This window comes from Scardinius erythrophthalmus, assembly GCF_964197995.2.
Source record: "Scardinius erythrophthalmus genome assembly, chromosome: 24".
Classification (NCBI taxonomy): domain Eukaryota; kingdom Metazoa; phylum Chordata; class Actinopteri; order Cypriniformes; family Leuciscidae; genus Scardinius; species Scardinius erythrophthalmus.
In genome coordinates, this window is record NC_138244.1 from 16,266,062 (window position 1) to 16,290,650 (window position 24,589).

The 24,589-nt window shown below is 36.7% G+C and overlaps 2 protein-coding genes across 5 annotated transcripts; one reads left to right on the forward strand and one right to left on the reverse strand.

Annotated features, from left to right (window-relative positions):
- Positions 1-313: 313 nt before the first annotated feature.
- On the reverse strand, positions 314-12,264 carry il17rel (interleukin 17 receptor E-like). The gene is made up of 18 exons (XM_081355742.1): positions 11,924-12,264; positions 10,924-10,951; positions 10,600-10,740; positions 9,903-10,009; positions 9,657-9,771; positions 9,470-9,514; positions 8,180-8,322; positions 8,020-8,091; positions 7,871-7,925; positions 5,622-5,782; positions 5,474-5,518; positions 4,265-4,322; positions 3,790-3,941; positions 3,411-3,476; positions 3,263-3,320; positions 1,893-2,015; positions 1,469-1,518; positions 314-910 (listed from the first exon to the last, which is right to left on the reverse strand). Exons 1-18 carry the CDS (start codon positions 12,029-12,031, stop codon positions 902-904), a joined length of 1,536 nt encoding a protein of 511 aa, XP_081211868.1. The 5' UTR covers positions 12,032-12,264; the 3' UTR covers positions 314-901.
- Positions 12,265-14,100: 1,836 nt separating this feature from the next.
- ube2q2 (ubiquitin-conjugating enzyme E2Q family member 2) lies at positions 14,101-24,589 on the forward strand. Of its 4 annotated transcripts, none has more exons than XM_081356093.1 (13): positions 14,101-14,369; positions 15,729-15,833; positions 19,936-20,058; positions 20,162-20,218; positions 20,318-20,473; positions 21,851-21,935; positions 22,203-22,263; positions 22,344-22,434; positions 22,548-22,606; positions 22,883-22,931; positions 23,009-23,104; positions 23,189-23,255; positions 23,341-24,589. In XM_081356093.1, the coding sequence occupies exons 1-13, from the start codon at positions 14,211-14,213 to the stop codon at positions 23,370-23,372; spliced, it is 1,140 nt and encodes a 379-aa protein (XP_081212219.1). In that variant the 5' UTR covers positions 14,101-14,210; the 3' UTR covers positions 23,373-24,589. The 4 variants fall into 4 exon arrangements, with proteins under 4 accessions (XP_081212219.1, XP_081212221.1, XP_081212220.1 ...); XM_081356095.1 differs by having other exon boundaries at positions 14,106-14,369; positions 20,318-20,458; XM_081356094.1 differs by having other exon boundaries at positions 14,106-14,369; positions 20,321-20,473.

Below are 24,589 nucleotides of genomic sequence, written 5' to 3' on the forward strand. Positions count from 1 at the left end.
AAACTCCCTAGCATACCACGCGGTGAGCTAAACCCAGTGAACTCTTGGTATGATAAAAAAATCACCCCATTTATGCTCAGAAAAACACAATAGAATCTCTGACTGAGATGGATGATGGTGGCATCTCCCTCAAACTGAATTTGTCCTTTATCTGGGATTGAGCTTTATTGTTTGGGCTTTACTCTATCCTTCAAGAATGTTTTCATCAGTAAACCCCAGAGCTGATTTCACCAGGCCCCTCCCATCGGCAAAGAGCCGCACCATCCAAGAATGTCATCCAGCATCTCTCCATCCTCATGGATCAGAGAAAAGTGTGCCATTTATAAACAATGACGACGGCAAAGGCAACACAGGAACATATGCAGTCGCAAAAGTTTCTATGGCAATGAACCAACAGACAGGGTTACACAAGTGTCTGTAAGCTGACCACCCATTTGTGACCTAGTTACAAGCCTGACGTGAGAGAAATATCAACATGAGAAGCAAAAGCTAATTCACACTGCTGATACATTCATTTGTGAACGACACTGCCCTCTGCTGTACACAAGTAGTAGCTCACAGGTAGCAAACCAATTTGATTATGCAAAGAAGGAAGTAACAGGAAACAATGTCACACAAGTTCAGTCTTATATTGGTCTTACATACATTTTATATACAAATGCTTTAAAATCTGTGTTTAAAGTCATTTTTTGCCATTCTAATACATTGCATGTTATGAACTCTGAAAGCACCTTTTGCATTATCGAAAACAAATGTTTTTAAATACATGACTCAGATGTTACAATTTCTGTGTGTACATCAGACAAGACGCTATGCTAAAGTTTCAGTCTTTACAGCAAAAAACAAAACAAAACTTTAAGACATGTATGCTTCATCGATCCTCACTTGCTGCGCAGACATGTCAATGATTCTGTCAAAAGGAACATAAGACATATTAGGTAAAAGTTAAAAGGATGTCATATGTAAACACTGGCTGGCTGCATCCGAAATCACATACTTCCCAACTGTATAGTAGGTGAAAAACAGTATGTGGAAAAAGAAGTATGTCCAAACTCAAGAGTAGAAAAAAATGTACCCGGATGACCTACTTCCGGTGAGATTCCGAAGTGTGCTAACAATGGACACTTTACTACCCCATAAGGCCATGGGAGAGGATTTATGAATGGCAGAGAACCTACGCAACTGACACTGGTAGGTCACATGATCGTGACAACATGGCGAACGTAGTATATCTGGATTATATTCATCCTAAACACACTCATACTATATAGAACATCATTTTTTAGCTGTTGTGAAGTAAGTACTTTCAAAATAAGTAACTACTCAAGAGAGTATGTGGTGGGTGGGTGGGGGGTTTCCTCATGTCTGTTCACTGCCGGGGATGCCATGAATCATATGATTATAATCATAGATAGTAAACTAGCATGCTGAGGACTCAATATTCATCATATCTTCTTGGTTAACGTACCGTCCCCTGACATGTCAGTTTCATCCATGCTTTTCTTTTCTTGTCCCCATCTATTGAACCAGAAACAAACACACGAAAATGAACAACAAGATATTGGCAAGAAAAACTAACAGTAGCAACTGGAGTCTAGCAACCAGTATATCAGAGATTTTCATCTTTTTTATTGCAACAAGTCCACACCCAATTCGTTTCGCATAAATGCGGGTTTGGAACTGGTAGGTCTACTATTATTTGACTTGAGTTGAAGCCTTCCATCTGGCATTTGCTTTTAATTATTACTCTTATTTTGACTGTAAAGGGTCGTTAAATGAGAACTTATCTTAGATTCTTTCATCTCAAACCAAATGTGTACTGTTACCAACAACAATCTCACCATTTCCTTCAAGCCAGCGGCAACAGGTGTGTCAAACCGCTGTCAGTTTACCTTTGATTGTCAATCTACCAAACAAGGCAGCTGCCAGGATCACTGTCAGAAAAATGACAGCTGACAGTAAGATCTTCTCAATGTCCTGAAAGTGACTTCTCTCCTGGTCACGACACCAATTTACTGTGATTAAACAACAAAATGCACATCCTTAATAGCTTGTGGTCTTATGTACAATACAGTAAAAATAAAAGTGAAATATCACAAGTGGCACAACTAAATACATTTTCATTCACATGAAACTAGTTTAGCTGTTAAAAAAAGAAGTAACTTTCCAATAAAAAGCTACATAGCCACCGCATACATTTTCATTGCATTACTTTGTGGTCACAACTTTATAATGTAGTTAATTACGTTTTTAGCATGTAGTGAAGCTACATGGAACTGTTTTTTTGTTAGTTTTTTTTGTTGTTGTTGTTTTTAACAGAACATGACATGAGAAATCAAATTTGCCTTGATCTTTTGAAATGTAGGATGTCTCTGTATTATTAAAACATCCTGCAAAATTCATAGCATTTAATAAAGTTCCAAAAATGGCTCGTTGAGTAGCTGTAGCTGTATCACAGGCGAAGCTTTCTAACTCAGCTACATTTTCATTAGCATGATGCTAATCATGTTTTCAAAACAGTGCAGCTTTTTCAGTAGGAGCTACACTGCAAAATGCTACATTGCTTTATTTTTCATCCCATTTTTTTGTGGCCACAACTTTATAATGTAGTTAGCTACTTTTTTAGTAGCTTGAGTGTAACAACATATTACTATTTTTTTAAAAGATTAACTTTACTGTAATTTGTATAGCGGTTTGTGAGTAGATGTAGCTGTATCGCAGATGATCGACTTATAACTACATTTTTATTAGCATGACACTAATTTAGCTGTCAAAATTGTTTCGCTTTTCCAGTAAGGAAAATCGTTATATTGTCATGTTTTTCACACCATTGTTTTATACCCACAATTTAACTATTTTCTGTTGGCAGCTACCACTATAAAAGATTAGCTTGACTGTAGTTGAACTATTTGAAGGTATGAGTAGCTGTAAACGTATTACAGGCGACGCACTTAACTCAGATTTTCATTAGCATGACATTAGCTTAGCTGTTTTCAAAATAGTGTAGCTATTGCAGTAAGATGGTACACGAATAAACTCTGCATTGCTATGTTTTTCTCCACATTGTATTCCCCCTCAATGTAGTTATCTACTATTTTGAAACTTGTAGTGCACTGTACCTACATGTAACATTTTCTTTAGATTAGCTTACTTGCATTTGAACTACTTGACATTATGATTAGCTGTATCTTGTAGCTCAGCTACAGTTTCAAATTCAAAGTGGCTTCCCCAACCTCATCAACCTTAGACTTTATGTACTTACAACACTGCAAGTCGCACTGAAGTACAGGGACTGAGAATTGCACATCTACCCTCTGAACCTTTTGCACAGGAAAACATGAAACAATTTACATCAATAAATCATAAATGGCATAACTCCAACAGTACTGTCACTCTCTTTGTTGTCTTACCTGGATGCAAACACAAACTTCACATGCATTTTTAGACAAGTTGAAAACTGTGCGCTTCATTTTGTCCTAGAAAACAAATAAGAACTGGCATGACATCAAACAAGCTTAAACAAGACTGCCCTTGTGCGAAGAGTTTTCCTTAGAAACGACCCTTTTCTTTGTCATGTCATCAGGTACAAACCAGGTGTAAGGTTTTACTTTGACAGGGGAATTGCCTTCAATGGAAGCCTCAAGGCATAGTTTACTAAGATGAATAGGACAGTACCGAAAAACAAAATGATGAAAAAAAACATCTGTATGACATCATGTACATTATGTACTACTCTGAAGATGTAATAACTAATTCTACATGCTGATAATCCTGCTAATGTCTCCTTACCACAGAAAGAGTTTGGGACTTGTTTCCCTCGATTTGTTTGCACTTAGAAGATGGTTTCATCTCACAGACTGAAACTGAGAACTTGGCTTTGACCCATGTTGATATCTCTGCCCACTGCTGACCATTTTTTGAAGTCATCTTTGCTGTCCAGACTTGTTGGATAAAAACAATAAAGTCATTAAGCCGTCATACAGTGTGTAACATAAACAAACTGCTTGTTAAACATGTCCTAGCAAACAGGGAGCGATCTCAGGGCGTTCTGGAAGTAAGTTATGAGTAAACATACTTCCAGTAACATTAAAAGGATGTTCATGGGACTTTTTTTTTCTGGAAACATTTTAATTGGATGTTTCTAACATTTTTTAAAAGTTATTGTTTTAGAACTTTCAGAGAACATTCAAAAGTAACATTTCCATAACTAAATGGGAGCGTAAGCAAAACATATTTTTGTTTGCTGGGGTAGCGCTTTGTATACCTGAGAAATTCCCTTTGGCAAAAGGACACTTAATCCATGTTCCCACTTCAGTAGTAAACTGTAAAAAAAATAATAATAATAATAATGTCATTACTGTGAATAATACATTTTCAATGACATCATTATTTGGCAATGACCATTAATTTAAAGTAACAGTTCACCCAAAAATGAAAATTCTGTCTTCGTGTCTAAACAACTCATGTTGTAAATTCCAAGCAGTCTGATAGTTTTTGTTTCAGGAATAGACCATAATTTAAATTATAAGATGTTCTTCATTGAAATTCACAGAAAACCTTCTCCGCCCGTATAGCTATGTAGCTAGATAGCTATAGATACGATTACAATAATTTTTAAAGGAACCGTATGTAAGATTGTGGCCAAAACTGGTACTGCAATCACTTTCAAATTACTGTAGAGCGGTGTATCCCCTCCCCCCCCCCGACTCGAGGTTGCCAGTTACGCTGCAGGATCCAGCAGGAACGTAGGCTGCTACAAGGAGCTTCAAATGGCAAGTGACGAGTCCTACACAGTAAGTTTTTTTTCTGGTAATTATGTTTATGCTTCATGAGAGATGTTTTGCGTATTTCGGATTCATAAAGAGGTCTTTTAGGTTTCGTAACGTTAGACATTTTTTATTCGACATGTTTGTAGCTGCAGCTGTGGTAACTAGAGCAGAGCTGGCAACCCGGATGCCGAAACACGACTGACTTTGTGATTGGTAGATAGGTGGAGGGTGGAGCATCAGGCCAAAACACAACATGACAACATCAACATCAGTTGAGGGCTGCAACTTCACTTTAAAATTACAATATCCTGGCCGGATTACTGTTGTCAGTGATATAAGTATTTGAAATGAACATGATTTCCTAATGTCTAGTGACATATCAGGGCCATTTTATGATTAATTGAAATACATTTCTTACATATGGTTTCTTTAAAGCTAATTGTAATATACCGCGAGAACAATATGGATATAGTGCAGTCATATGGACAACTTCTATAATGTTTTTATGTTTTGTCATTTTTGTAACACGACAGATCTAGTCCCATCACTTTCATTGTTTAGTATAGAGCAGCAGTGATAGACTGCTACATCTCCTTTTGTGTTCCAAGGAAAAATAAAAAACACGTTTAGGATCATGAGGTTGAGAAAATTCTGGCAAAATGTTCATTTTTGGGTGAAAGAAAAAGCAATAAAAAACATTCTACCTTCGTGCAAAGAGTAGGGTGTGGATCCACAGAGGAGAATACCACCTGAGGTAAAAGCAGAAAGAAATGATGTAAGGGTTCCTAACAATCAGCTATAACTGCAGATGTAATAAAAAGGAACAAAGGATCAGAGAGGACGAGAACATACTTTTCCCCCCTTTGAATGAAAAACATTTCCAAGGTCTCGGCAGCTTTTTCCTCCATCAAGGTGGCATAGAGAAACTGACACTTTGACAGGACACAGCGGCTCCCATATCAGCTCCTCCTTATTGAAGTCATAGGTTATCCCAGACCACAGTTCTTCTAAATCTGCATTTTAAACAAAAATACGTTAAAATCCCAATTATAATCAAAATCTCTCTTGTCCATATGATTTACAGTTTTTCTTGATTGCTAATACACTCCCACTGATTCCCAAACCATTCATTCAGTTCTCAATCTACCTCTCAACAAAAATTCCCTAAATCTGCTCAGGTTAAAACATGTTCTCATTCAGAAGACACAAGAACCGATTATAATAAACTCAAGCACCACAACGTGAACTCAAATAACACACATTTATCCATGTTTGAACATTATGTAGCAAAATTGTGGCCTGTTGCATAAAGCCGGTTCTAGTTGCTAACTTGCTACTCAGGTAAGTTTGAGATGATGCATTGCTATTGATCAGTCTTAAAGGGGGGGTGAAACACTCAGTTTCACTCAATCTCATGTTAATCTTGAGTACCTAAAGAGTATTATTGCATCCTTCGTATCTCCTAAAAGTCTTTAGTTTTATTATATTTATAAAAGAAAGATAGGCTGTACCGAGTCTTTCCGGAAAAAAACGGGCGGCTGGAGGCGTGCCGTGTGGGCGGTGCTAACGCGCCGATAGCTAACAACACACAGACATTTGAAGCAGTTTGTCTATGAGTTTTACTCACCGCCTGCGGTTCCAACGCACGACCGTGAACCTTTATCGTTGGGACTGCTAAATCCGGTGTCGAACTGGGCCTTGTTTATTAAACAATCATCGTCGAAATGCAGGGAACAAACAAAGTCCTGTGACTGCAGCGAGCACAGCGCTGAGGTACTGCTTTCGCTCTCTCGCTTTGGTGGTCTACGGGTGCGCACGCGCCCTTCCGGGAGAAGTGCCCTTAGGACCCGTATAAGGAAATTCCGCCCCATCTGACGTCACACATGCCCATACTCGAAAAAAACTTTCCGAAACTTGTGACAAACCAAAAGTATTTTTGGTACAGAAATACTCCATCAAACGTACAACTTAATTTTTGAAACTTTATCCATGTTTAGCATGGGAATCCAACTCTTTAACAGTGTAAAAAACTCAGTATGCATGAAATAGCATTTCACCCCCCCTTTAAGGTGATGATACACAGGCCAACTTTTTGAGCAATGTTGCTGGGCAATCTTGCTGAGCGATTGTTGCTTGGGCACTTTCTCATTAAAAATGGGCAATACATTTATATCTGGATAATATAGATCGGTCGTGGGCCCTGTGTCTCATCTGGTTGCCCGTTGACGGCAACATTGCCCAGCAACATTGCCCAAAAAGTTGCCCTGTGTATCATTACCTTTAGAGTGGACACGTAAGTGACTGCAGAGACAAAACTCTGAGGTGCAGATGCGCCCACACTTCGGACCCTTTTGGGGTGGAAAGTACAGCATGCATGGCTGCCCTGGCGGCTTTCCTCTGCCGCCTGGGACATGGCCGCTTCCTAGGCATCAAGACCGGTCTTACAAGGTGGACTCTGTCAGCCACCAGACCTTCAATGGATGTTACTGGGCCTTTGGAATAACTTTAAGATGATCTATATAATGTGTTTTAGGGGATTTTATGGTACTAAATTATATAAAAATGCATAATCCATTTATTCACTTTTTTGAGCATAGACCTGAAAATGTGTGGGGGGGTTTGTCCACACAATGAAAGAGAAGTCTTTTTTTGGACCCCATTGACTTTCACTGTAAGGACAAACACAGCTGAAACTTTCTTCAAATTATCTTCTTTTTTTGTTCCGCAGAATAAAGAAACTGAAATGGTTTGAATTGAAATGAGGGTGAGGAAATGACTGTAAATTATCAACTTAAGTGTTTACCCCTGGCAACCTAGCAATTTGGATAAGAAATAAGTACTCCATTTACAAATATGAGCAAGTGCTAACTAGTATATAAAATCCGATACAGATACAACACAACCAAGTGCAAATAAGCAAGCCAATGCCAGATTTTTTTTAAATTCAGTCTTGAGGCGGGTCTGAAGATTAACTTAGATGTTGCCACTTGCTGTAAAATTGTAGGTTACCTCACAAAACATCTTTTGTCGTGTAAATTGAAAAATGTAAAACATCTAAAAGTTAAATGACTTTTGTTCTGAATATTGCACATTTTACTCACTGTTTTTGAATGGACACACTTGAACTCTACGTGCATCTACTCTGGCAGGCCAACCCTGAAAAAGAAGACAGTGGAAATCATCGGTTCATTCTCTAACAGTCAGATTGCACATTCAGAACAAAATTTTCTTTCAAATAAAGCTTTCATACCTCAATGCACAAACAGGGTAATGCTTTGGAATACTGAAGCATTATGCTTTTCTGCAGATGTTGTGGTTTTATCTGAAACATAATGCAAAACAAAAGGGTAAAATGTCAATGGCATAGTCTTTGAGGAACTCTGAAAGGAAAGTTTGCTCACTCTTCTTACCGTTCTGTGTGGCCCTTCCCCTGCACAGATAACACTGCGCCTGTGGCAGAGCCTGAGATTGTAATCTGTGTCCTCGGGAGCATTAGTCACTTGCACTGTTAATGTATTCCTGTCTTTATCTACAGTGTATGCCAGCTTCCCAGCTACAACAAAATGACAAAACAGTTAAGGCTTTACATACTGACATATCTGTCTATATGTCTGTCTGTCTATCTGTCGGTCTATCTGTTTATCTGTCTGTCTGTCTATATGTCTATCTATCTATCTATCTATCTATCTATCTATCTATCTATCTATCTATCTATCTATCTATCTATCTATCTATCTATCTATCTATCTATCTATCTATCTATCTATCTATCTATCTATCTATCTATCTATCTGTCTGTCTGTCTATCTGTCTGTCTGTCTGTCTGTCTGTCTGTCTATCTATCTATCTATCTATATGTCTGTCTGTCTGTCTGTCTGTCTATCTATCTATCTGTCTGTCTGTCTGTCTCTGTCTGTCTATCTATGTATCTGTCTGTCTGTCTATCAATCTGTCTATCTACTGTATGCCTATCTATCTATCTATCTATTTATCTGTCTGTCTGTCTGTCTGTCTGTCTGTCTGTCTGTCTGTCTGTCTGTCTATCTATCTATCTATCTATCTATCTATCTATCTATCTGTCTGTCTGTCTGTCTGTCTGTCTGTCTGTCTATCTCTATCTGTCTGTCTGTCTGTCTGTCTGTCTGTCTGTCTGTCTGTCTGTCTGTCTGTCTGTCTATCTCTATCTGTCTGTCTGTCTGTCTGTCTGTCTGTCTGTCTGTCTGTCTGTCTGTCTGTCTGTCTATCTGTCTGTCTGTCTATCTCTATCTATCTATCTATCTATCTGACTGTCTGTCTGTCTGTCTGTCTGTCTGTCTGTCTATCTCTATCTATCTATCTATCTGTCTGTCTATCTATTTATCTGTCTGTCTGTCTGTCTGTCTGTCTGTCTGTCTGTCTGTCTATCTATCTATCTATCTGTCTGTCTGTCTGTCTATCTATCTCTATCTATCTGTCTGTCTGTCTGTCTGTCTGTCTGTCTCTATCTATCTGTCTGTCTGTCTGTCTGTCTGTCTGTCTGTCTGTCTGTCTGTCTGTCTCTATCTATCTATCTATCTATCTATCTGTCTGTCTGTCTGTCTGTCTGTCTGTCTGTCTGTCTGTCTATCTATCTATCTATCTATCTATCTGTCTGTCTGTCTGTCTGTCTGTCTATCTCTATCTATCTATCATTGTATTGACATCATAATAATGAAACTTACTGATGCACTCTGCAATTGAGTCTCTGATTCCTTCATGACTGCATTCTGGCATTAAAAAGAAAAGGGCAAAGATATTGTTATTCATCTCATGACTCATGTCTGGGCATAAGAATATAGACTGCTGAAAAACAGAATAAGGAGGAAGTTCAACTGGGTAGAAAAACAAAAAAAAACACAATACTGATACCGGGAACAACGTGTCGTAGTGACTGCATGCCCGTACAGTAGTTGGGAATTGTTTTGAGAGTCACAAACATATGCTGTCCAGGTCTAACAGGAACACACTTAAACTGCACATCAACCTAGAAGTAGAAACAGATTATACAATATCTGACAATCATACACAGCAGGAGATTACAATGACAGATTTATGTCCTTGATAAATGCTCAGTGGTTAAGCTAGATGAATAACTGTAGCTTAATATGTTCGTACCTGTTTTCCTGTGGCGTTTCCTCTGCCAACTCTGCCAAATGTGTAAATCTGGCAATGTCCTATCATCCCTGCAGAATCAACGCACGCTAAAACTCCACGGATATCACCTGGAAAACAGGTCAAAACTTTATAAGAACCTATTTATTTATTTATGGGTGGAGCAAAGTGGTGACATTTGCACTGTTTTTCCTTTAATTACCATGTGAGGCTAAGTAGTAACTATTAAGGCGTTATATGGTTAGTTAATGTTAGACCTTTCCGAATATAAAGTGTTTAATTAATAACTTATTTTTGTGAAAGGAGTTGTTTTGAAAGATAGCTGTACTATGAAGCAGTACTGTGTCAATGAGTTACGCAGTCTTTGTTTATAATTCAGCATGACTCAGAAGGCCTGAGTATTCACATAGGAATCTTGAACTTTTTCACCTATCAAAAGGATGCGGTTCATTGAACATATCGAACATAGTAGGGGAAGTTATCATAATACTAAATGTCAGTAAACACTAAAAGATTTGTGAAACACACTAAAATCTAAAAATAGCATCCAAAAAATAAGAGGTATATCTTAAATAAATATTAAACCATTATTTTAGCCAAAAAATATAGCAATTATAAAATTGTAAATTTATTCCATTTGAAACATGTATCAAAAGGCATTTCATTCATATAATATTAATGTGAGCTGAATTGTACACACCAGTAACATTCACTGATGTTGCAATTCTGAGCTGGAGTGAACATTTCCTCTCCTCGCACGCCAAAGCGGTCGACAACATCACATTACTGAACACATCGCTGATAGAAGGCTGATCTCTGCAGGGAAACTCTGACAGTGGAGCTAGAAGTTATAGAATATGTTAGTGCCATAGATAGATAGATAGATAGATAGATAGATAGATAGATAGATAGATAGATAGATAGATAGATAGATAGATAGATAGATAGATAGATAGATAGATAGATAGATAGATAGATAGATAGATAGATAGATAGATAGATAGATAGATAGATAGATACTCACAGTAAGCTCTGGGTTTACACTGTAGACCCTGTTTGAAGAGATCGAAATGATTTGACTTTTTTTTTAATACTAAACTGAGTAATATTAATGTAAACTACTTTCCCATTCATGGGTCTAAAAATGCTTTAACATGTAACAGGAAATGTGAAAGTACTGTAAGGTTTGTCAAACAAGGGGTTTCCCACTCACTCCTGACACCTCAGGAAGTTCCTGGTTAGACAGAGCAAATACCATGTCTATCAGGCAAATGAGTCTAGTGTAGTGTATCCTTATATCCAGTTACAGTAATCAAAATAATACAAGAATATTATCTTTGCCTGTCCGATGACCCGGATCAGTGAGAGTGGGATGTTTTGGACTCGGTCTTACAGAAGCAAACATCCGCAAAGTCTGCTTCTGTAAGACTGCGACTAATGCTTCTGTAATGCATTACAAACACAAGGCTTTATTATTATAGATGAGATCATATTTTTATGACTCATAATTAAAAGCCACTTAACCTGCCACTACTCTTGTCTGACATAAAACAGCAATAGCTCATATAAATAAGAACTGGCATACTTAAATGAAATATTAATATATGCAATTGCTCCTGAAATAGCACTGTCTGTCTTAGTTAAATGTTTCACATGGAAAAGACATAATTCCAGAATATTGACGTTAAACTTTTAAAAATCAAAGTTATTACTGCAGCAATGCTCTACTCAAGGTAATATAAAGTAAAACAAAAATTCTACATTAATATTATACAAAACAAACAAGTCAAGTCAAGTATATTTGTATAGTGCTTTTCACAATACAGATTGTATCAAAGCAGCTTCATAGTATTAAATTAAAATAATACAACAAGGTTTGTTTCTAGTGAAATGTATTGATTGATAAAATTAAAGTAAATTAAATTAAATATTCCCAAAATATCCCCAACTGAGCAAGCCAAATGCAACAAATAAACCAAACGTTGTAAATTACGTTATTCCATATATAAATGTAACTTACAAACCTCAGAACAACTCCAAGCACAGTCCTGGTTCTTCTCAATTGTGTTCATATGGACCTCGTGGCTCTGGAGGATGAGGAGCAGAGGAGGAAGAAGCTGAAGATATTTCATGTTTGGTCAGTGTTGGCTCGCAGACGCTCCTCTACAAACTTGCTTTGTTGCTGTGAATGACTTGTAGTCAAAGTATGATTTGAATTTCAAAAGGCAATGACATACAGTGGGAAATTGCTCCCGCCCACTAAAAACTCTTTCGGTCATAAGGCAAATTTAGGCAAAATATCTATAAAAGCAATGATCTATAAAATCGCTCTCCTTTGCATTTAATAATCATTTCGCACAGTTACAATTTTAGACAGGCGCTTGTAATATATAGGCCTATATATATATATATATATATATATATATATATATATATATATATATATATATATATATATATATATATATATATATATATATATTTTTTTTTTTTTTTTTTTTTTTTTTTTACTGATATGGACCTTTCGGAAATTAAGTAATGTTCTGTAGAAACGGTCCTATGCGCCGCTAGATGGAGACAAATATCAACCGCAGACACGCCAGATTTATTTCCCACAAAAATACCAGTTACTACAAAATCAGTCCAAATATGCAGCAGGTTTTGATTACAGCATCATATGTATTGGTGTGAAACATTTTAGTAATAATAGTAACAATGATAATAATAATAACAATTATTTAAACTTTAAACTACTTTAAACTTCAAACTAATTTAAACTTTAAACTACATTAAACTTTAAACTAATTTAAACTTTAAACTAATTTAAACTTTAAGCTAATTTAAACTTCAAACTACTTTAAACTTCAAACTAATTCAAACTTTAAACTACTTTAAACTTTAAACTACTTTAAACTTTAAACTACTTTAAACTTTAAACTAATTTAAACTCCAAACTATTTTAAACTTCTTCAAACTTTTTGGTCCAAACTTTCTCAAGCCAACTTAAAGTTTGTCTCGACGAACTTTTGCATCTAGTTATTATTATTATTATTATTTGAATTATTTTATATGCTGGTGCAAGATGATGATCATATGAACTACATCAAATTATTTCTAGTCGACCATCCTAAAAACAATAAATCATAATGATAATTTTAACATACAATATATATATATATTGTTGTATTATTTATATATATATATATATATATATATATATATATATATATATATATGTGTGTGTGTGTGTGTGTGTGTGTGTGCGCGTGTGTGTGTGTGTGTGTGTGTGTGTGTGTGTGTGTGTGTGTGTGTTTTATTATCATTATTATTATTACTAACACTTACTATGATATTATAATATATGTTTAATGTATTATTATTATTTACTTATTTCTTTAATTATTTTATATGATAGATAGTGCAAGGTTACTGTTGGTTCCTACTCTAACTATTTCTGGTTGACCATCCTAATAACAATAGATTATTATTAGCAATATTAATACTCACTAAGATATTATAATATATGTATGTATTATTAATGTATTATTCATTTATTAAATCGTTTTATATTCTATATGCTAGTGCAAGGTGATGATCATATGAGGTACTGTTGGTTCCTACTCAAAGTATTTCTAGTCGACCATCCTAAAAAATAATAAACCATAATGATCATTTTGATATAGATTTTTTTTATTATTATGAACCTATTATTGTTATAATTATTATTATCATTATTATTATTATTGACACTTACTAAGATCTCATATGTGTATTATTATTATTATTATTATTATTAACACTTACTACGATATTATAATATATGTTTAATGTAGGCTATTATTATTATTTACTGAATTATTTTATATGATAGATTGTACAAGTGGATGAGCAAACGGGTTACTGCTGGTTAATAAATAATAATAATGATGATAATTATAATATATTATTATTATTATTATTATTATTATTATTATTGTTGTTGTTAATGCAGGATGGTCGACGAGAAAAAAAAAAGACATTCATGTGAATATGAAAACAAAACCATCAGCCTCCATGTATATACTGATCATCATCATCATCATCCCCATGGCCCCTCTCGCATTATTTGTTTGGCGGGCGTTGTTTGCTGGTCTCTCCCCTGTCTTCAGTGCTCCTCTCCTCCCCACCCCCTCTTTGTTGTTTCTCTCCTCCAGCCTCCGCTGCGCACACACACACACACACACACACACTCCCTGGGATCAGCTGCGCGCTCGCAGTATCCGTGCGCGTCCCTTCCCCCCGCGGCCTGGCTGCTGATGAGATGAGTGGAAGATGTCGGTGTCGGGGCTCAAGGCCGAATTAAAGTTCCTGGAGTCAATCTTTGATCCAAACCATGAGCGATTCAGAATAATCGACTGGAAGCCCGATGAACTGAGCTGCCAGTTTAATGTGACAGGAGAAAAGCTGCTGATTATTCACTGCAACATCACGGTAAGATTCATCAGCCTTGTGTAGCTTACATGCGAACAAGACAAGGCCGAGTGAAATAACATCACCACAACCCCCCTTTGACTCGATGAAAGCCATCATAATGCGAATAAAAGCATTTAGACCTATCAGAATCGATTGTATATCCTCAAACGGGTGTCAAAATAGCAGATAAACAAGTACACACTCCTAGCCCGAGCTACATTTAGCCTGCTAGTTGATTAGCTAACAAAGTTAACTGCGTTGGCTCTCGCTTTAACTGTGTTTTCTAAACGAACTCGCTAGCTAATATTCAGGCTTATTTGATCATATCAAACACGAGATAGTTAAATAAAACTGATATGTGTTTTATTCCGCGTTGGTGTGGTTTTTGCAATTAAGTTAGTTAGCAGGTAATTCGCTTGTGTGCTAATTTAGCAAAAATGATACATTAGCTAACTTAGCTAATCGACGTTTTGAACAAAATGTTTTTTTGTCGTTGTTGCCTTTCTAGACCGACTTTGAGATGCTATTTTTGAATATACATGTTGTAATGAAACCACATATTTTGTGTTAGCAGTTAGTTATAATGTTGGCTATCTAATTTAGCAATTAATTAGCTGTTTTGTCGAAGTTCTTCATTTAGCGAGGCCTGTTAAGAAATGCGTAGATTTAAAATGATCCAACTCTATATCCAGTTAAATCGTAATTTTGTTGCAATGTAATTGTTATCGTAATTCCTCATTGCTATTATGATTACTAATGGTGTGTGCTAGCGATATTAGCGCATTTCCAAACTTAATAATTTGAGGGATTCCTGACATTTTCACAGCTATTTAAAGGACACGATCTGCACGTATGTTGAGTGAATATGAAGTCTACCAGATTATCAAGAGGTGTTGTCACTATCTACGTTATGAAAACGCGCTGCAACGCCACTGCAGTGCAACTAGCTGCCGTGTTGGTGTTATTGAGGTCAGTTAGTTCGCTGAGTTTATATTTTGATGTGTGTGGTGCTGTAAGGTCAGTGTGTGTGGTCCTGACAAGCAGAAGCAAATCACATCGCCATCATTTTGTCCTTCCAATGATGGGAGGAGATTTCAAAGTAGTGGATGGGAACATAATGTTCACATGATTTTACATGGTCCACAGAAACAGGAACATCACCATCAGCTCTGACTCACTCCACTGCACAGGTCTGCTGTGGTCTCTTTTGGGTGTTCATTTAGACGAGTTTGATTCATTGGTTTGGCAGCTGTTGATGTGGCTTCTTATGCAAGTGGCTGAATGAATCCGATCAGACTTCAGTAACCTTGTGAAAGGACAATGGGTTTGGATGCAATTAGGAAGATGCTGATGTTGTAACTCTTGATATTTTTGTAGGAGTCTTACCCTTCAACGCCACCAATATGGTTTGTTGATTCCGATGACCCAAGTCTGACCGAAGTCCTTGAACGACTAGAGGATGTCAGAAGAGGCAATACTTTGGTAAGGAGGTGTTTCCGCTATCTGAGATTTCAATGAGATGTGATCATCAAAATGCAACACAAAATAAGTATTTTAATGTACATTACTGTTCAAAAGTTAGTGGTCAGTAGGTTTTAAAAAAAGAAATGATTAAGTAAAGATGCTTTAAATTGATCAGTAATGTGACAGTAAGACTTCTACATATATCTGAATACTGAGTCTCTCACTTCCGCCAATATGGATCAACAATTTTGATGACATCACTCTGCACTTCAGCTTCTCATCAGATTTTCTGTCCAATCAAATGCTCTCTAGAATCTGAAGAGTCCCGCCCCCTGCACCATAAATAGACACTGAAGCTGTGGCTGAAATTGGTCACTTGTTCACACAATTACTATTTTCTATATGGTGAATAGCACATAATGCACTATATAGTGGATAGGAAATGATTCAGACAGTGCAAATATGCTTTCTATTGGGGCGAATGAAGTCTGGTTTTGCGTTAGTTGCACACGAACCGCCACAGTGCTAACACAGTCATCTCTGGTCCAGAGTCACGATAGCACAGAGCAGATCATATACGCAAGTCGCCGCAGACCAAAAAACATATCAGACCCATTTGAATTCTGCACAGAATGCTTTATGGTGGAGAAACAGTTAGACTCGGCATTAGAAACAGCATTGACGAGTAGAAGCGATAACACCAATGCCATGAACCAACATAAATTACACACTTTTCAAACTACACATCCTCAGCATGATTATGTTCACGGTTTTGCTTTAGTAATACTTTCATAGTAAATCTAAAAGGGAAATCTATTTGACAGCTGTCATAAACTGTCAAATGCAGCTTTACCAAGCTCAATGGCTCTGGCTGAGCTGTGATAATAACAAAACGCTATTGGCTATTTTAAAAAGGGGAGGAGCTGTTCAATTTGTCCCGCCCTGTCTTCCTGTTTCAGTGGAAATTACGTCAACGCTGTGCATTTCAAGGCACTTCAGTGGAAGTAGCACAGCTGTTTTCAACATTTATAATAATAAGAAAGGTTTCACCAAATCAGCATATTAGAATGATTTCTGAAGGATTATGTGACACTAAAGACTGGAGTAATGATATTCCAAAAATACATGAAACATGCAATTCATACACACAGTGACCTGAAAACCTCTCTATAAAAACATGTTTTTAAATCAAAACCCGTTTCGATATTTCTTGGGAGTTCAGGAAGTCAAAACTGTCAGGTTGATGCAACTCATTTGATATCATAGAAATAAAAAACATTGGTATGAAGCATTTTTGAAAATAGTAATGATTAAAATGCCTACACAGCTGAAAGAGAAATTAGATTATTATAATCATTTAATTCAAGCTTTTGTTAAATGGTATAGTAGTTTGTCAAATTCATATGAAATCAAAAAGAATAGAGTACACTTCTAAGAATGTGGCACATGTATTTCAATGCCGAGGATGCCAAAATTTTCACTGTCCCCTCCACAAAGTAATTTATTTCAAATAAACCTTAATAAATAAGGTTATGACACCACAAACTACAAGTATAACTAATATAAATTAACTATTATTAAAGACAAAAACTTTGTCCTTTGTTATTTGATTTTCATCGTCACTTTGTGCAAATGCACCAATCCAATATACTGTTACACATGCGACTGTTTACGTTCACTTAAGTCATAACCAACTATGTTTATATGGACTCTCACCAAGACACAATTTTGTGTGAATTTGTCCATTCAAGCACAAGAACATGTCAAAGGGAACTCAATTTAGTATTCACACACAGTCCCTGGGTGTGTGCTCTGGGTGTATGCGTACTAGGGCTGTCAAAATTGCTCAAAAATGACGTTCGAATATTCCCTCTAAAAAACACACGAATATTCGAACTATTCGAACATCTGGTTGCGCATTTTGTCAATGACGCGCATTACGTCAATAACAGGACAAATTAATACAAAGAGACATAACTACTATGTATAGGTAGTTCATTTAAGTTTAAACATATTTGACAATGTATTACCAACACAAAACCAAGTAAAAAAATTAACTATATGGCCAAGACCGCAGACCTCACTCTCGCTCACTAGCATGCTCACTCTCTCTCTCTCGCGCGCGCGCGCTCGCCCTCGCGCTCACGCTCTCTCTGCGCATAACGGTTTAAATTAACAACAACAAGCACATGTTGAGTGCTGATCAAGAGTTTTGTGCAAGCAATTTAAGGTCGCGACTCTTGTCCCAAATATAGCAGGCTTCATTCAGTGATTGAAACAAATTTATTAACATTAATTAAAGTTTTACAGAACCGACATTGAACGCTCCGAGCGAGCTGTGCTGTGGTAAACATGGAACTTTTCTGTTTAACGTTAAATAAAATGAGGCACACAATTCCGAGAAATGTGACAACAAAGAACTTTTACCCTGAGGTTCATAAAAAATAAAGTGCTATTAAAAAAGAAAAAGGCTACTTACATTCTTGGTGCTTGTATTAAAAAAAGGGGGGGGGGAAGGAGAAAAAACTGACTGCAATTTATTCCATTGTCTTTTTAGTGCACTGTCAACTTTCAGCAGTGACGCTGTGCTAGACAGTGCGACTCGTGTGACCTGTCCCTGATGTCTCAGGCAGCGCGCGCGCCCACTCGCAAAGCAGACTGCAGCGCCTCTGCTTCCGCGGGCGTGTTTTTCCATATTCGAAATTCACATTCGAATATTAATTTTCACGTTCGAATTTCTGTTTTTTAAAACTATTCGAATATATATTCGAATTTAGAATATTCGTTGACAGCCCTAATGCGTACACAAATCTTTTCAAACAGTGCGCAAGTACTGAATTGAGTTCTCTTGTGTGTTCTTGCGCTTCCATATTTCAATTGGCAAGGCTTTATTAATCTTAGTTAATATTAATTTCAACATTTACTAATGTTATTAAAATCAAAGGTTGTATTTGTTAACATTAGTTAATGTACTGTGAACTAACATGAACAAACAATGAACAGCTGTATTTTTATTAACAAAGATTAATAAATACTGTAACAAATGTATTGCTCATTGTTCGTACATGTTAGTTAATACATTAACTAATGAGCCTTATTGTAAAGTGTTACCTAGGGCTGTGCCGGTAAACTTGACAACCGCACCACGGTGGTCCGCCAAAACCCATTTTTTGGTATGTGAATGCTGTTTTACATGAATATTATGACAGGAGTGAAGCGCAAAGCTTTGTTTACAAAATAAATAATAGGTTAGCAATTAAACGTTACAATTAAATGTTACATCGCAGCTAAACGTTTAGATTCATGACGAATGGGAGAGTTGTGCGTGAGCCCATACATTTAAGCTTTGTCGGCTTTGTATTCTGTTTTGCGATCTGGTCTCCCGATTATCAGCTAATTTAACAATATTCCATTAGTTATTCCACTGGACATGGAATCTCTTGTTTCTTTTCCCAAATCTTCACTCATGTCTCACCCATTTTCGCAGTGGACTATAAACGTGTCTTCCTTTGGTTCGCTTTAAAGTAGGTCTATTATATTAGCATTCTTTATTGTGGTAAAGTAGAAAAACGCTGTAGGAAAGATAGCCTACCTTTTTACTTGCACGTCAAATTCTTTTTAACACAGTTTGTTATTAGACTTGGTAAGGCGCATCAAGTTTATTTGTAAAGCGCGTGTGATGTGTAATATATAAAACACTGCGCCACCACCGGTGGTTAGTCCATTACCACAGTGGTGGTAAAAAGCTGCCACTGTCACAGCCCTAGTGTTACCAACTTTTGTAACAATGCCGCAATCCTTGATGCAGTTTCGTCAACTGTCGTGAGCGTTGATCACGCTGGCGCGGGGCTATTGGACAGTCCTTATTGTCGAGCCCTGCTTTATAATGCATTGACCCAAATATGATTGTGCTATAATCGTGCAGCCCCAATCCATAATGAACCTAAATCCACATATTGGTCGGTCAGGATGAGACTGTTTTCTTTATCTGAACACACTTTATCTAGAATCTTTTTTCTATGTGACCCAATGCTTTATAGTATATTAGCTGTTTTATATTAGTTAGTTTTTCTCTAATAAAGTTCCTCACCATTTGTTACCACTTTTTCTTCTTATGCAGCTCCTACAGCAGCTGAAAAGGCTGATCTGTGATTTATGCCGACTCTATAACCTACCCCAGCATCCTGATGTGGAGATGCTGGATCAGCCTCTTCCTGCTGGACCCATCAGTCAAGACAAGAAGGTAGCCCAAATCAGACCTACATAGCCTTCTTACACTCCTTTTCCAGTTTTTAAGGTGTGTTTGAGCTGACGTGAACTTTGTTTCATGTTCTTGTTGTTCCCAGCATGGAACAACTGATGAAGTGACATCAGAAGAGGAGGAGGAAGAGGAAATGGCGGAGGTATTAAGCTTTGGGGGATGCGAAGGCTTCTTTATGATTCCAGTTATGACGAAAGACTAGATGATACCTAACACTTGCTTTTGTTCATTTCTGTGGCAGCAGGATATTGAAGATCTAGACCACTATGACATGAAAGAGGAACCGGTTGATGGGAAAAAGTCAGAGGACGATGGCATCGAGAAGGAGAATCTGGCAATTCTGGAGAAAATCCGAAAGAACCAGAGGCAGGACCACTTGAACGTAAGTGTCCATTCGGTAAGGTACCCTTTTTATTTAACTTTGGGGTTGGGTGGAGCACTTTTAAAATAAGCAGCTTTTTTGATTGATGCAAAATAGCACTGACAACCAGGGTCCAACGCTAAGGATTTTTTCTACTGGCCCAGTTGGGACAGTGGTTGAAATTTTTTTCACTGGCACTCACACAAAAAAGTAAGAAATAAAAATGTTCTAGTTATTGTTTTTGTTTTTTATCCATGTAACCTTAATAGATAAGGTTATGACACTAAAAACTACTAGCCTAACTCATATACATTTTAAATAGTTAAAGACAGTCGGTAATAAAATAAGAACAAATAATCAAATTACGAGCAATAGCACAAATAAATACTACAGAATGACCATATACAAATGAAGTAAAGTTCTTTTTTAGGTTTTTCATGTAGGTCTAAATTAGATTTCCAGGTACAGAAATAGTAATCCATCTTCACTGTATTAATATAGATGAACCCTTATTACAGTAATCCTGTCTGTCTTTCAATTGTCTGTTTTTTGTTTGATTAACATAAACAAACAGACAGCAGCAGGAATATTAGGCACCAGTCACATTAAGAGCTGCACGGATCCAATATTTACACATGCATCTTATGTTTATGCTCACTTAAGACACAACCGACTATGTTTACGATGATACTCACATTTTGACATTATTTTGTGTGAATTAGGGCTGGGTGATATGGGCAAAAAAATCACATCTCTGTATTTTTTGAGTGAATGGCGATATACGGTATATATCTCTGTATTTTCTGTTTTTCTACTTGGATAAAAAAAAAAACTGTATTTAATTTTTTAATAAAGTTATTTTACATCCTGCCCAATATTGTCCTACAAACAGTGTTCGTATTGAAGGCTATGAAAACAACTAGCCTATAGCGTAGTCTAATGCTATATATATTATGTGCAAAAATGGGTTAAAATCACATTACATTCTAACATTGTAACATTACAATCTAAAAACAAAAATAATGATTTGAACTTCACTAAACTAAAAAAATAAAAACGAGCACAGACTGATTAACCTACATTTGATAACCACATTACTGTTAGACTCACTTTACAGTTACTGTCATTATAAAAATACACTTACTTGTAGGTTTAAAATTCTACATGTGGCAAATTTATTATCCAACAATTCCGTCAATTCAGAAAGGCACTTTGAGCCAGAGCCCTGCTACTCTATTCTTTCCTTGTAATGTGTAATATAATGCAATAAAGGAAATGATTTGGTTTATTTACAAGTTGGGTCAGCTTTTTCTATTAACGAATTCTGTCATTTATCCACTGAAGAATAATTTGAAAGATTGCGCCTTGTAGTGCTGTATATGTTCCCTAAATGCTGTTTTGTTGGTCTCTTAGGGTGCAGTGTCCGGTTCAGTTCAGGCCTCTGACCGCCTCATGAAGGAACTCAGGGAGATCTATAGATCACAGAGTTATAAGACAGGTAATTTCAGTTTTGACCTTTGCCCAGTTTTTTTTTGTTTTTGTTTTGTTTTTCGCCATCACAATGTATTTCTGAGATTGTCTTCTCCACAAAGTATGTGATCTGATCTTGGAATCTGGCCACATTTTATGTAGCTTCACTTTCGGAGCTGCCACTTCTACGTCAGGAGTGCACCTTAAAATGATTTTGGAAAATTATTTTTATCTTGTTCTAGTGAAAGGACTGTTAGAGATCTGTTTGTTTACTCTTCCATTCTGTCGTTTCCAGGTATCTATTCAGTGGAGTTAGTCAATGATAGCCTGTATGAGTGGCATGTCAAGTTAAGGACGTAAGTATTGTTGCACAACAAATGAAATAACATTTAGGCTGATGATGGTTTATCTGAAAATCATTCTTCCGTGTTTTAAGGGTTGACCCAGACAGTCCGTTACACAGCGACTTGCAGGTTTTGAAGGAAAAAGAAGGAATGGACTACATTCTGCTCAATTTCTCTTATAAAGTTAGTGTTGTTTTGTTTCGTTTTTGTAAAAAAAAAAATACAGGTTGAAGATAATTTGATTGAAAGGCAAGATTATGCAACTGAAGTTTTGTTTTCTTTTTTTCTGATGGCAGGATAACTTTCCTTTTGATCCTCCCTTTGTACGGGTTGTGTCTCCTGTCCTGTCTGGAGGGTGAGCACCTTTTTACTGCCAGTATAAATATTTACATCTAAAGACTTGCACTTATGTTTGTATAGGTTTATATAGATCACTCATGCATTGTTAGAATGCAGTCGTAAAGTTTTCAATTATAAATTCATGTTGTTTTTCATGAAGCTTTTAATTTCATGAAAATTAATTAATTTTAAAATATCATTTATACAAATAATGTTCATTTTCAGAATCAGTTTGTTAGAAATACATAGTAATTTGCTGTGTCCTGATATATATATATTTTTTCTCATCCAGCTATGTTCTTGGAGGAGGAGCCTTGTGTATGGAGCTACTTACAAAACAGGTTTGAATTCACTTTAAGGTTTAACTATTGAACTAAATCTGAAATAAAATCAATCTAATCTGTGGCGTTGATTATAGGGCTGGAGCAGTGCCTACTCAATAGAGTCAGTCATCATGCAAATCAATGCCACCTTAGTCAAAGGGAAAGCCAGAGTGCAATTTGGAGCAAATAAGGTTTGTCTAGCCACCTCATGATCAGAAACCAAAAATATTTGCTTGCAGAAATGTTGACCCTTTCCCCTTTTTTTTTTTGAGCAGAATCAATACAATCTTGCCAGAGCACAACAGTCATACAAATCATTGGTTCAGATTCATGAAAAGAATGGTAGGTGGAGAAACTTCAAAATGAGGTACAGAATTGATGCGCTTTGAACTGCTCTCAGATGTGTTTTCTGATGTTTTTCCTCTAGGCTGGTACACACCTCCTAAAGAAGATGGCTAGTAGAAGAATTGATCCACTTGCACACTGCAAACATGGGATGTCTGGTCAAACCTTTGCTTTATTTTACTAATGTTTTTCACCTCTTCAGCTTGAGACGTCGTGTAAGTTGAAACCATCAAGGGGGACACGTTCTCGCTGTCTGGAATGCTCGGAAATTTGCATCGTCCTTTATCTCCTGCAAGGCTGGACTCTTTGACCATATCCCGTGACATCTGAATTTCTGTCTGTTTCTCATTCTCTCTCTCTCTCTCTCTCTCTCTCTCTCTCTCTCATTTATTCTTTCTATACTGATGGGACTTTAAGAGCCTTGGTACTAATAAGGCATCTAACATGGCGTTTCAAAGTGGTCTGATCAGAGAAAGATGTGTTTTTCTTTTCTTTCTCTACTTTTTGTTGCTTCCTCCTCACTTTTACTGGAGCATGGCTCTGTTCAGGATTATTACATAGATGGAGATGCTCAATGAAGATGCTGGATCTGATCCTCTCTGTCTGCTTTTAAAGGACATTCTTTTGGCCATGGACTTTAAATGATGGTTTACTGAACTTAAAACAGGATATGGATGCAACTAGAGACAATGTGAAGACAATGTGCCACTGCTCTTGTATCTATAGAGTCCCCCCCCACCCCCCCATGCATTTTGAGTTAACATGTACTGGTACATTAAATGCTGATGTTGTTGAAGAATCATTATTTGCCACAGTTATATGCGCAAGCTTCTTAAGCAACCCCTAATATTAATGATAACGTCGAGGACGAGAAGAAGGGGCGTTTATACGACTCTTGCTCCAGATCTCGTTTGGATGAACTCCACTCAGTTTCCTTGCGCTCGCTTTTAGCATGTGGCTGACCTGAACAATAATGGACAAATGCAAGCTTTGGCTTTGAAAAGGCGAAGCGGATCTTGCCGTGGCTCCATAGTTGAACAGAGTTCCACTTGTATACTTGTAAATGGATTTGAGGCGTCTTAAATGTGGTGTTTATGTGAAGTGGGGGAATTATCAGAGTTGTTTTCACATGAGGACTTCTGGACTCGAAATGGGGGAAAAAGGTTGATGTTTCTCAAAATAACTGGGGTAATATCTTAAAAATTGTATTTATATAAGTGATATGAACATAACTCTTCTTTTTTTTTTTCTGTTCCCACCCTTAATTGTTATTTCCTGTTTTGAAAGATGTTCATAATTTCTGCTCCATTAAAACAGCTGTTACAGATTGA

Bases quoted from the DNA above. Each gene is read 5' to 3' on its own strand.
- il17rel (XM_081355742.1), bottom strand. From the start codon at position 12,031: ATGAAATATCTTCAGCTTCTTCCTCCTCTGCTCCTCATCCTCCAGAGC. The intron at 10,010-10,599 runs GTGTGTACAATT...CCTGTTTTCCAG, and splicing joins AACATCAGTGAATGTTACTG to GTGATATCCGTGGAGTTTTA. The intron at 7,926-8,019 runs GTATGAAAGCTT...CTTCTTTTTCAG, and splicing joins TACCCTGTTTGTGCATTGAG to GGTTGGCCTGCCAGAGTAGA.
- ube2q2 (XM_081356093.1), top strand. From the start codon at position 14,211: ATGTCGGTGTCGGGGCTCAAGGCCGAATTAAAGTTCCTGGAGTCAATC. The intron at 15,834-19,935 runs GTAAGGAGGTGT...CTTCTTATGCAG, and splicing joins TCAGAAGAGGCAATACTTTG to CTCCTACAGCAGCTGAAAAG. The intron at 20,059-20,161 runs GTAGCCCAAATC...TGTTGTTCCCAG, and splicing joins CCATCAGTCAAGACAAGAAG to CATGGAACAACTGATGAAGT.